The sequence below is a fragment of the Anopheles nili genome, chromosome 3 (genome assembly GCF_943737925.1).
Source record: "Anopheles nili chromosome 3, idAnoNiliSN_F5_01, whole genome shotgun sequence".
Classification (NCBI taxonomy): domain Eukaryota; kingdom Metazoa; phylum Arthropoda; class Insecta; order Diptera; family Culicidae; genus Anopheles; species Anopheles nili.
Window position 1 is genome coordinate 25,214,530 of NC_071292.1, and position 12,149 is coordinate 25,226,678.

General features: G+C 46.2%; 2 protein-coding genes across 2 annotated transcripts; one reads left to right on the forward strand and one right to left on the reverse strand.

The window, feature by feature from the left end:
• The first annotated feature begins 1,204 nt into the window (after window positions 1-1,204).
• Window positions 1,205-2,221, forward strand: LOC128723269 (LHFPL tetraspan subfamily member 2a protein). The gene is made up of 2 exons (XM_053816989.1): window positions 1,205-1,395; window positions 1,468-2,221. The coding sequence occupies exons 1-2, from the start codon at window positions 1,205-1,207 to the stop codon at window positions 1,955-1,957; spliced, it is 681 nt and encodes a 226-aa protein (XP_053672964.1). The 3' UTR covers window positions 1,958-2,221.
• A 300-nt stretch (window positions 2,222-2,521) lies between these two features.
• LOC128723268 (dnaJ homolog subfamily C member 21) lies at window positions 2,522-4,430 on the reverse strand. Its single transcript, XM_053816988.1, has 3 exons — window positions 4,240-4,430; window positions 3,546-4,166; window positions 2,522-3,484 (listed from the first exon to the last, which is right to left on the reverse strand). Exons 1-3 carry the CDS (start codon window positions 4,428-4,430, stop codon window positions 2,530-2,532), a joined length of 1,767 nt encoding a protein of 588 aa, XP_053672963.1. The 3' UTR covers window positions 2,522-2,529.
• Between the last annotated feature and the right edge of the window lie 7,719 nt (window positions 4,431-12,149).

The window sequence follows — 12,149 nt, forward strand, 5'->3', positions numbered from 1 at the left end:
ACAAGTTGTCTTGAAATTGTTCCGAGCCTGTTCAACGTAGTGTAAAGTAGCGTAGTATTTCACAAATTGCGCTACCAGCTGCACGAGGTAAGCTGAAATGTGTTAATGAGTAGATTAGAAAATAGTAATGTGCTTTAAAAATAGATAGAATAATGCGAAACGCATGCTTTTTCATAACGTTTTGCATTACCAAAGTTTTCAAAAGATGCGTGTTTTTAATTTTCTCATATTTGTCTTCTAAACCGTACAAATTTCACGAGCTTGACGACAAGCTTTCACCAATAGCACGATAGCCTACCTCCAACCTAATCGTTGGACGTTTTCCAGCATTAATTTCTAATTCCAACCTTTTCCTGCACTCATTTCTCAATGAGAGTAATCATACCATTAATCATGTCATGTATGCTTTGTGCAAGTTTAAGGGTGAGTGTTTTGTGAGTAGAATAAACTCTGAAAACTTCTCTAGTTTTGAGAAAAACGGATTTTTCTTTTGATGACAAAAATGATCATTTTAAATGTATAGCACCGAATACTGGCTGCGTTCTTAAAGTCATTCATTTTAAAAACATATGAAAAAAGTATGCAGTTTAATTCTGGCACGTTTCGTTAAATATTTACGTTTCCAACACATTTTAACAGACGCAACCAGTATAGTGTCCTGGAAAGCTTCTGCTATCAGCCGCGTGATGCTAGTTTGGCGCTGTACGTATCCTGCAAAGCATTTTAATCCCTAATTCCGGAATTTCTGTTATTCTGGTAAGAGTGCTGTTGCATTTCAAATATAGGAAGTTATCGTTCTTCATATAGTTATTAAGAATTTATTGAAATTATAGTAGAAACAACATTGAACAATTTGAAACTCGAGTGACAGCTTGACGTTCCTTGTGTCAAGGTGCACCAGAACTGCATTCCCGATTGTTATGGGCGGCGTCGATGGTGTGGAATCTCGTGTTTATTTTATTTCACTTATATAGTTAACTTAAACCATCCACTTTTACGGTGTATTAGGAATTCACCATCGCTCGCAACAGCCACCCTCGAGAGCATGTGTTCATAAGCTAAATCTCGGTTAGTTCTAACATTAAAGGATCGAGTCAAGGCTGCACTAGCAAAGAGGAAGAAGTTTGCCGATAAATCCGACTTTTCTAACAAACATACGTGGTTGAGCCGAGCTCGCTTGAGCAGCTTCTTTCCCAACCCAATAATGTGCGGTGGCGGATTGCTTATTACGGGCCGGAGCTTTCTCTGGTTCGTGGTGACGCTGATCGCGTGCATGACGTTGTTCGGAGCGATCGTTCTGCCGAAATGGCTCATAGGGCCCGAGGTGATACAGATCCCCAACGAGGAAGGCAACTTTACCGTTTACCGTCACCCCTCGGTTGGAATTTATAACAGGTAATGTGCCCTAGAACCGACGCATAGCCTCCAAGCAGCTCTTACTGATCGCCTTCCTTTCGTTCGCCACAGATGCAAGCGCATGGGCCGCTCGGAGTATAACTGCGGTAACTTCGACTTGAACGGGCTGATGACGGACCCAAGCGTGTTTCCAGTTCCGTGGAAGATCACAATGTTCCTGATGTGCGTCGGAACGATCCTGCTGGGGCTCACGTTGGTTTGCATGCTCGTGACCTGCTGCCGTCTGCATTCGTTCTTCGGCTTTAGCATGCACAAGCTGCTGTGCATCTTCCAGGGCATCTCGGCCATGATGGTGATGTGCGGCTACCTGATCTACCCGCTCGCCTGGGACGTCCCACGGGTGCGAACTCTCTGCGGACCTGACGCGGAACCATATTCGCCTGCCGACTGCGCGCTGGGTGTATCGATCTACCTTGGGGCCGTCGGCGTGGTGCTCGTGTTCCTGTCCACCGTTTTGAGCCTGAAGGCAGAGACAGCGTACTACGGTGCTAAAGCGCAGCGCCGCGTCGAAGACGGCCAGGTGCTGGTGTGCGTGATGTAGTTCCGCGGGCGGAAGTCCTACTCAATACCGAATCTCTCTATCAACCGGAACGCAGCTCGTATCGCAGTGATTGCGCGATACCGTTAGTGAGTAAGACATGAGACGCTGAATTGAGGAAGCAGCGTTCAAGGATGCTGGGTTTCCGTCACCAGCATGGATCCAATCGCCCGCGTGGGATCCGATTCGTGTTCCGATATACCCACATTTTTGTCACGTTTTGGCTACAGCCCAAATTACAAACCAAAGCCAAACAGGAACAGATAACCAGTGACTGCACTTGCGAAGGCAGATAGCGTTAGGAGACCTCAGTTTTATGTCCTCAAAGTACTCTCTTTTATCGAACCTCAGTGCCTTCCAGTGGCGCGGTTTATATGCGTAACTAATAAGACTTAGAACATTCGCAGGAATTCTCACTCAAGTGCCAAGTATTGCATCGTGCGCAAGAGCATTTTATAAGCCATATTTTCTTTCGAATAAATATACAAAAGTTTTGTAAGCATTTTCTTAAGAAACGATCAGATTCGATTGCCTCTACATCCGACCAGAGATCTCACGGAAGCGGAATTTTCTTTTCATTTTCCTTTTCGTTTGCCCTTCGTTCCGTCACCCTTGCCGGATGCTTTGGTTGGCTTCAGCTTGTCGATGTACACGCTGTGGCCCGTTTTCTTGAGATGGTCAAATAGTTTGTTCTTGGACGAAAACTTTTCCCGGCAGGTCACACACGCATGCTCACTGGGTTGGCCTGCAGCTCTGTCATCATCGGAAGCCAGCTCCGACGCTTTCGTGGTGCTATTTGCCAAAGGCTCATCAAGCACTTCCGACGTTTCCTCTGGAGCCTGATCCTTCTTAGCTGCTGCCGGTGCTGCTTTAGTATTTTTGCTCTTGGAGCTCGATTCAGAACCTTTTGCTTTGGCTTTTCCCTTGCGATTCGATTTTTTGCCACCACCGGTCCAGTCGTCACTGTCGTCGCTATTGGCAAGCCTACTGGTTCCCGGTCCGCCACCTTTACGTCCCAATCGTGAACCAATCATATCGACGGCATCATCTTCGGGTGCGTTTTCCTCGTCATCGGACGATTTTATCACAGGTATGTTGCTGTTAAGTGCCTTCTTTTTGCCCTTGTTTTTCTTCTGCTTGCTTTTCTCCGGTTTCTTTTCCACTTTTTGGACTAATTCCTGTTCCTCCTCGTTCTCGCTGCCAATCGCATTTTCCAGCTCGTCGTTCGACAGGCTGTCATGGTTCTCGTCTTCCCGATCTTGCTCCTCCTGTTCTTCGCGCATCTGTTTTCGCAGCAGTTCTACGTTTTGCTTGTGCTTTTTCGACGTTTCGTGGTTTTCGTACGAGCTACGGTTTGTGAACATTTTGGCGCACGCGACGCAGTACAGATCGTCCACGTAATAGCTTTCTTCGCCGTTTTCGTTCCGGCTTACGTTCAGCCCGGCCATCGCGTCATCTAGCCCGTTCATTTGCTCTTCTTCATCGACCGATTCGTCCTCCGATGCCTCGGCATAGGCGGCCTCCAGTTTCCTGTTAAATTAAACGAATAATATTACACGTCCGATCACATTTAATGGAGCCTTTTTTTCACCTTAACTGCTCCTCATATGCATCGTTGAAAAAATGTGTCGATGAGTTCCGCTGCTGCTCCTCGATCTCTTGCTGATTACGGCGAATCTGCTCCAGGCGCATCTGTTGTGATTTCAACCGATTCTGGGTCGCCTTTTCCTCCAGCAGCTTTTTGTATGCTTGCACGCGCTTGTCGCGCTTCTTTACAAACAACACCAGGCTGCGAATTTCCTCGTTGCGTTCTTTTCGTGCCTTCTGCTGCACTTTCTTGTTGTCCTTTTCGATCGCCTTCAGAATCCGGCGATCGCGGATCTCGGACACATTGTGCGGGTTTAACCAGGCGTAACTTTTCTTCGTACAGAAACCCTCCCAAAAGCCGTAGAACAAACGCACGATCGATTCGTAGTCGGACTGCGAGTCACCGAATTTCGGTATCGCTTCAAACTCTGCTTCCGTATCAAGGAATTCAACCTCTTCCGTGGCCAGTTTGTCGAACACTTCCGCGTACACCGCGTAAAAGCCCCCCTTCTCATCGCCAAAGCCCTTGTAGCACGAGGCAGTGAAATAGGGAAACACATCCAGCGAGTTGTCCTCGTAGTCCGTGTGTCCACCGCGTAGAATCTGTTCTCGGTGATTATCGTACCTAAAATAGCGAACGTAGGGAAAAATTAAGAAGCCAGTAATATCGTGTTATATTTCTTCAAAGGCCTTCTTACCATGCTCGCTCTTGATGATCCGAGAGCACGTCGTATGCTGCCTGCACTAGCAGAAACTGTTGGTTCGCTTCTTCCGCGTTGTCAAGATTCTTGTCCGGGTGCCAGCGGAGGGCGAGTTTTCGGTAGGACTTCTTGATTTCGTCCGCTTCTGCGGTACGCGTTATACCGAGCACTTCATAGTGGCACTTCATTGCAGTCGGCGTGGCACACTTCACTGAACCGAATCTCACCGGAAAGCAACCGAACTGGAACGGGACAGTAGCTACCTATCGCTTTTCTCTTTGCGAACTGGAAAATAGCCTTCAAGTGGGCTAGTTTTCGCAATTTTCCACACGAAACCGTTACGTTTCGCTATTCTGCCCGCAACGTAAACAAAAACAAATTTCACGTGCACCGCTGTCATGGTTGTCAGGTTGGCTCTTGGCTGGGGGTGCAGAGCTTTTTGACAAATACATCGTAGGTCGACTTCAACACTCCAAATTCAAATATTACAAGAATTTTATTCCCGGATCTGGGGGATTTATTTTGCATTAATTTCAACTCATGTAATAAAATATCTATGCCTGAAGGCAAGAAAAAAAAATAGCTCGACAAATATATAGTTCAATGTAATAGCTTAAACAATATACAAATACTGGTGTAATTTAGACTATTTGCGCGTTGACCACAATTTTTTCCTTACTATTTTATTATCGTTAGATTAGCTTTAAAGAAACATGTAGTAGGTATAATTCTTGAAGCAATTTTACTTATTTGTTAACATTTTCCTTCCATAGTCATCTCAAATATACACAAATATCAAATCAGTCCATTGAACATGTAAAAAGATACAAAAGTATAAAAAGCACAATCTGTTAACAGCTTATTTCTCCTTTTCTTTAATGGATTTTTTCACTCTTCTTGCGGACAGAGGAAGCGAGGAATGTTAACAGAGACCTTTATATATATCTTTTTCAATTGCCAACAGAGAATGAAGATAAAAATTGTAACAACTAAATCCTATCTCGACATGTTCTGGCTCTTCACGTGCGAAAGTTGAACCGAGTGGGAACAGATGCTTTCATGTGAAAGAGTCGAAAGTGTCGGAGAGCTTGCAAGGATTCACACATACTCCATGGTGTAATCCTTCTCCACCTTACGTTGGTTGCATATGAACAAACCTAAAGTTTTCGTTGGATGATTTTGCTTTCTCTCTATTGAATTTTACTAAATGCAATATATTTTTGAACTGTAGCAGCTTTCGTCTAAAATAGTTGACAATTTGCTGATAACAATAACTTTCTCTAAATGATCAACTTAAATTTTGCTAATAAACTGCAGGAAAAACCTGCGGTTCACATCCTATTAAAAGTCCTGCCAACAAGGTGTGGGATGGTGAAGTGTTTGAACTCCCAAACACCTATCAACCACATCCACAAAACTACCTCAAAGAGGGTCCACGGCAAATAAAAAGCCCACCACAAACTTCATGCAGCTACAACTTTGCGATGCTGAATTTTGAATGAGATGACAAGGGAAATAAAAAAAATCCCTCTCGCTCAGCAAGCTCGCTTGGTTCAACACAATTTCGTTTGATCACATGTCGTGCGAACTTTTGGGAAGGAACACCAACAACATGAGAAATCGTCACGTGCGTAGAGTACGCCACGAATCTTGCTTGCTTTTGAAAATCTACCAAAAAATACATAAACACGACTGTGACCGATGCGCTTTTAACGTGCGTTTTTTACGTTTATTTGCACATGGAAGGAGTCGTAAATCGAGTTAGTGCAATAGATTTTCCAGTATTTGGGAGAAAGCGAACATTTGTGTGTGTGTGTGTGTGTGTGTGAGTGTTTTAAATACGACTCAGGAAAGCTATTCGTCGACCGAAAACAACGGGTCCTTTCGGGTCCCAAAATGCCAAATTTTGACGGTGATCCCATTTCGCAAATGCCCTCAACTCGTTTAATCATCGTCTTCATCATTCGTGCGCTCCCGGTTCCAATCTTCCCGCCATTCCGAAAGTGCCACCCGTCCTTGCTAAAGACATTGAGAGGCGACTGAAAATGTGCCCTTTCCTGCCTAGTCATTCTCTCGAGAGGCTCGCAAAGAAGCGCCCTTTGACGGTGCACCCGGCAGATGCACTTTGATCGGCTTGTCGTAGTTGATACCGATTTTTTTTTGTTCTTCTCCTTTTCGCTAGACTGCGCCATTTTTATGCTACTTTCTTCGATTCGTTAGGCCGAAGCCGCCACATTCCCCGTTAGTTCGTGCTTTCTTCCCGCAAAAGACTCCGCTGTGTACTCGAGGTGAGTGTTTTTTTTTTTCGTTTTTCTTTTTCCACCCGCTGCTGTTGTCCCAAAGGACGTAGTGCGACATTGCAGAGCACTTTGCTGGTCAGATCGTACCACGGTCAAAAACGTGCGACCGGTACCTCAATAACTAGGAAAAAATAACAGATACAACATAAAGAAATAAAAAAAACAACCAGCACAAATATGAAGTTGCCTTATCGACAGGATGCGTTCCTCTTTCTCTCTATCTCTCCATCTCTCTTTCTCTCTCACCGTTCGAGCCGGTTATGCAGCTGATGAGATTCATTAGTTGATCTGTGTTGCTTTGATGTAGAAAAATGAGATAGCGATGGCGCACCATAGCAACCCGTGCAGAAGGGGCAAGCGAACCGTTTTCCGTCTCGGGTTTTGGTGGGCCCCGTAGCATGGCCATGCCCCCGATGCAGCCAGGGCCAGGTCCAGGGCGAAAAGAAAACTGCATACATGCACACCTACGTTTGAACCGAAGGCGAACCGGGTGCATCGAATCGAAAGTGCCCCGAACAGATCTAATAATGTATCAATTTTTGCAGGACGAACAGGACCTGCCTTCCCGCGTTGTTAGTTTGTTTCGTTTTCCACCCATGCCAGCTCACGCTCGCTCTTCCGCTCGGAAGCGCATACCGGAGCCATAATGCGTATGGGAAGGAAATGCAGCGTTTTGCTTCGCTGGAAAAGCTGAAAGACCGCCTTCGGAACCGGCTCGGACGATGCATTTTATGCAGCCGTTGGCCGGCGGGTGGAAAATAAAACCCGTCTGTCGGTTGGATGGTTTTGCTGGCCTTGATGTGGCAGCATGTACGTGAGTGCCATTTAATGATGCTTGAAAAAAGAGGGAGGAAAAACATACGCCAGTCCTTATGCTTTTTAGACGGCAGTGGGATAAGTAGTTTGATGTTTTTTTTTTTTTTTTTTGTTGCAGTTTGAAATCGATGCAGCGTGTTGAGCAGAGTTTTGAATTTCACGTTTCCATCATAATTAAGGTGTTGATCTGCCAAGCAGGACGATTCAGCGTCTTCAACCCTTATGAATTGCACTAAACATAGGTCAGTTGTCGGTTTTGGGGCAAAAGTACAACACGGATATATTTCGTGCTTCATTCTGCAACCGGCATCGGTGCCGCAATGCAACAAACACGAGCGCAATTTACTATTTTTACAAATGAGGTTAGTTTTCAGCCCCCAACCGGCTGAAAGGGCCACCCTGAGCTCATCAGTAACCGGCGGCGCCGGGTTTGCGTTCGCGGAAGTTATAAGAAGTCGTGCAGAAGTAGCTGCAATTAAAATGGAAATTACGGAATCGCGAAAATTATAGACTTTTCTCGCTTCGTAACCGGTACCAAGCCGGTCGGACCAGCCGGTTTGCGAAAGCTCGTACTATGGCTTGTTTACTTGAACTTCTCGCGCTTTTGCAGGTGATCCTTGTAGGGACTTTTAATTTGCACCATGATACCGCCCAGCCGATAGTTTGTTGTAGTAAATCACCGTTTTCATAAAGACATCACCCGTGTCGAGGAAGTGAGCTTCAATTTGGCCCGAGGTGTTGGCCAACCTGGCATTACAAATGCGTCCAACCGCTACGCAACTAGTGGTGGGGGTCCTTTTTTAGGGGTGCGATTTTCACACCAGGTTTCGCAAGATTTACGACACCATGGCCGGCGGGCATCAGTGTGCAATTTCTGCTGACAATGTGTGCAGCGTAGTACCCTTCCTTGTACGCCGCCGGGGCGGACAGATCGGAAATGGCACGTAAATCAAGTTACGCCGATGCGGACATCATTAGCCTGCGGACGCTAGTTGTGTGCGTTATGGTGGGGTTTTATATCGTTCCGCCTTGGGGTGCCAAAAGGGAAAGCGTCTCGGGAAAATGAGCATGTTTTTCTACGCGCTATCCATCTACCACGAGGAGGAGGCAAAGAACGGACGGAGAAGGGATCCATTAAAAACAACCAAACAAATCGCAGTTCAGCAACAGTGGCTCCATCCGGCAAGGACCTCTCCTCGGGGTCCTTGATGGGCATTCGCCGGTACGATGCGTGTGTGTGTGTGTGTGTGTGTGTGTGTGTCAGTGCTGCGGGGAAAAGGGGGAAATAAATTTCGTTCGAATCACCGTTTTTCCCTCTGGCCGAGCCAAGAACGACGGGCCAGGTAACGACGGCATCCAGCCAATGTAGGCCATAAAACAAAGTTCTACGATCAAGGTTTTCTGGGGTGGCGCTGTCGGTTTTTTATTCCGCATTTTTGTTTATTTTTTTTCTTTCTCCTTCTTCCAACTCCCACCACCTACTCCTGCCGCACACCTTGGCGTTCGTGATTGGGCGAATCTGTTTAGTCAGCTTGCGTTGTGTGCGAGTGTTGTGGCGTTGGCTCAGGGGATGAAGCCTCGGGGCATAAATGTAGCCATCAAAATCCCCTTCGCCGAGTCGGAAGGACCGCTGCCCCCCCCCCCCCCCTGGTAAGAAATAGTGTGCCATTTGGTAGTTTATGGGTGTATTTTATCTAAAAATCGATTGATGGGCGAAAAAACCGCCGGGAACTGTGTGCGCATATGCCAAACATGTCGCAAAATGTACACCTTCTGTGGGGGATGCCGATCAACTGTTGGGTCGCTTTTATTCAAATAACTTAACCAAATAGGGGTAATCCGTTAGAAATCGATACACTTCATTTTCTGAGAGCGCTGAAAAGGTGCTTTTGCATGCAACATTGCTTTTGGATGCTGTTTGGATTTTTGTTTTAAAAGAATCGAACGCGTTTCACACAAGTGGAAACATTTAACAACTCAAAGCTAAAAATTATTTATTATTTGTTACGAATGAAGTTGAGTTCTTGCCAGTAATTTGCTCAATTGCTACTCACTGAGATAGTTTTGACACGTTCACAAAGCTTTTAGATTTACAAAATTTCCACTATACTTTAGAAAGATTCCTATAATAAATGTCCAATTTGATTATCAATCTAGGCTCTACATTAACGAACGTTTCATCCTTACTTATAGTCGAGACCTTTTCCAACTGCACTAAATATACCTTTAAACGGGCGTTACGCAACGCATGCAAAGCTGCCCGACTCAAAACGCACAAGAAAAAAAGAAGAAAAAAAAGCACGGCGCATTGATGATCGTGAGGAAAACTCGTACAAAATGGCCTCCGTCCCTTTTAGGCGGTTTGGCGTCCCGTTGATGGCCAATAAAAGGCGGGCCGCGAAATTGATAGACGATTAGCGCGTGGAGCGTTCACGGTGTGCGTTGACAGAAATCAATTTCCTACGTTGCGATAACGAAATAAAACGACGGTTTTTGGCTAGCGGGCGGAGGAAACCAAGCGAGAGCGAGTGCCGGAAAAAATGAAAAACACATAGCAACATCTTCGTTCCCCCGGTGTTTCTTGTTATTTTTTTTTTCATGCAGCAATCTGCACCTCCCAACCGGTCGTGCTGCTGGGCTGAATGTTTACCTCGACAACACCTTGGCACGTGGCAGCAGTCTATGAATATGACGACTCGCACGGATGGAAGACACTCAAGTTGGGCAATATTTTCCGGCACCGAGAACCGGCGAAAAGGTGCTCCCGGCGACGGTGAGGCATTATTCATATGTAAATCGCATCTCCGGTACTGCCAGCGTGAAGTGGTTTCCGTGTTGCTTGTTGTTTCGCGTGTATTTTCTCCACCCGCAATCTAGTTGCCATCGACTCGCACCAACGACGACGACAGCCCTCTAAAAGAGGGGTGTACTTGTTTTTTTTTCTCTCTCTCTCTCTCTCTCTCTCTCTCTCTCTCTTGCTCGCTAGCGGTTTTTGTTCCTTGTACTCGCCGCCTACTTCGTCGACTTTGGCTCGGTGCGTTTCTAAAATTACCTCTCAACGTGATTGACACTCGTCCATGCCCAAGGATACGGCGGTTCATCCGGTTTATGGATCGACAGCGCATAAAATGGTCCGATGAGCGATTTTCATCACACTTTCTCCCACGACCGGAGGCTTCTTTGCAAAGGACGCGGTGTCCTGCGAGGGTGGTAGCACGCTACGCTTCTCGTTAAGCAGGACGCGAGTGGACTTTGCAGCAAGGGCGCATAAACCGAAGGGCTATAATTGGAAGTTCAAAGAATGTGCAACCAATTCATGGCCAAGGGTACGTGGGCAGTGGACAAACCATTGGGAACATCTTTCCTTTTGAAAGGCTTTGCCCCTTCTGTCCGCAAGCCGTCGGTATGCTTTGCGTAATCGTTAATCGCATCGCGTTCGCGTTCGTCCTGATTATTGCCTTCCCCGAGCCGGTCGACGAAATTTTGCGATGTCTTGCAGCGAAAATTGAAGCGAATTTGCTTTGAAGCACAACACATTCGGTTGAAGTGAACGAATTCAGCCCGGCCATTTGCGCGGTCCCGGTGCGACGTGATCAGGGTTTGGAAGTTTGCGCGGAAGCCTAGCGCGACAAATCGGATTACTATTCGGTGTTGAGCGCTAAGCGCCTGGGTGGGGATTTATCCTCTTGCATAGCCACGCTGAAAAACATTCACCCACGTTCGGTTCCAGCCGCTCGAAATATGAAATAAAAACAAACGAGAATCGTGGGATTTATGTAACAAAAGCATTACAACCGGCAGCTGGAACGCAAGATCAGAGAGTTGCTTTTCGGAGGTCGGAAAAGTACCCGATAAACAGAGTCTGCTTCCGAGAACTTCTGCTTTCGGTCAGGCAACAAATGTAAGTCCTTCGTAGAAGCAAATGAGAAGTAACGGTGGCGTTGTTGCGGAATAATGGTCGATTAGAAAGAAATGCTACTGTGTTTCTTCGCCAGCAAACAATTTCACGCTTGTGTTTGCAAAAAAGGTTCTTTTCCCATTACGTGGAATCAATGGAAGATCTCCAGGAATTTGGCACCAATGATGCCAATGAGTTCAATGACGTTATAATTCAAAAAGCAAGAGAAAGAGATAGAGAGCCAAATCTAATATCTTCTGTGATTGAAGGACCACTAAAGGAGCTTCCTAGAAAACGGCGTTAAGGATTAATCTTGTGATTTCACATCCATGCAACATGAAAGCGATATTGAACAGCGAAAATTGAAGGCTACAATATGAGCACGCTGATGAAAAGCTAAACTCCTTTCAATCAGGCTCCCTTGAAAAGCTCTCTAGTCCGTTTGTTTTCCCGATTAATTTGCATACGTTTGCAGTGTGCCAATGCTTGTGGCCCGTCGTCGGTTCTGACGTTGCAGTTGTTGTGTCGGGTGTTTGATAAGATTCCATTACGTACGCCCTCCTGATGTGGCTGTTTGGGGCCCTTTTAACGCACAACAAACTGTCGAGTGCAGCAGACGGTGTGCCCATCAAGTTCCATTTTCCCTTTCGCTTGACTCCCAATTTTCTATCGGTCTCATTCGCCGGTGTGGCCTTTTCCTCGCTCGTTGGAGCGGTTTTTGACACCCCCCTATCGGAGCCTCAAGACCAGGGCCCACCCATCGAGGTTGATGTAATCGGTCTGTCAGCATTTGGTCAAACGGCACACCCACACACAGGCCCCAATGAACACGTAACGATGTGTGCAAACGTTCTGTTCGGATTCGCACATAAAAAGAGCACATTGAGAAATGC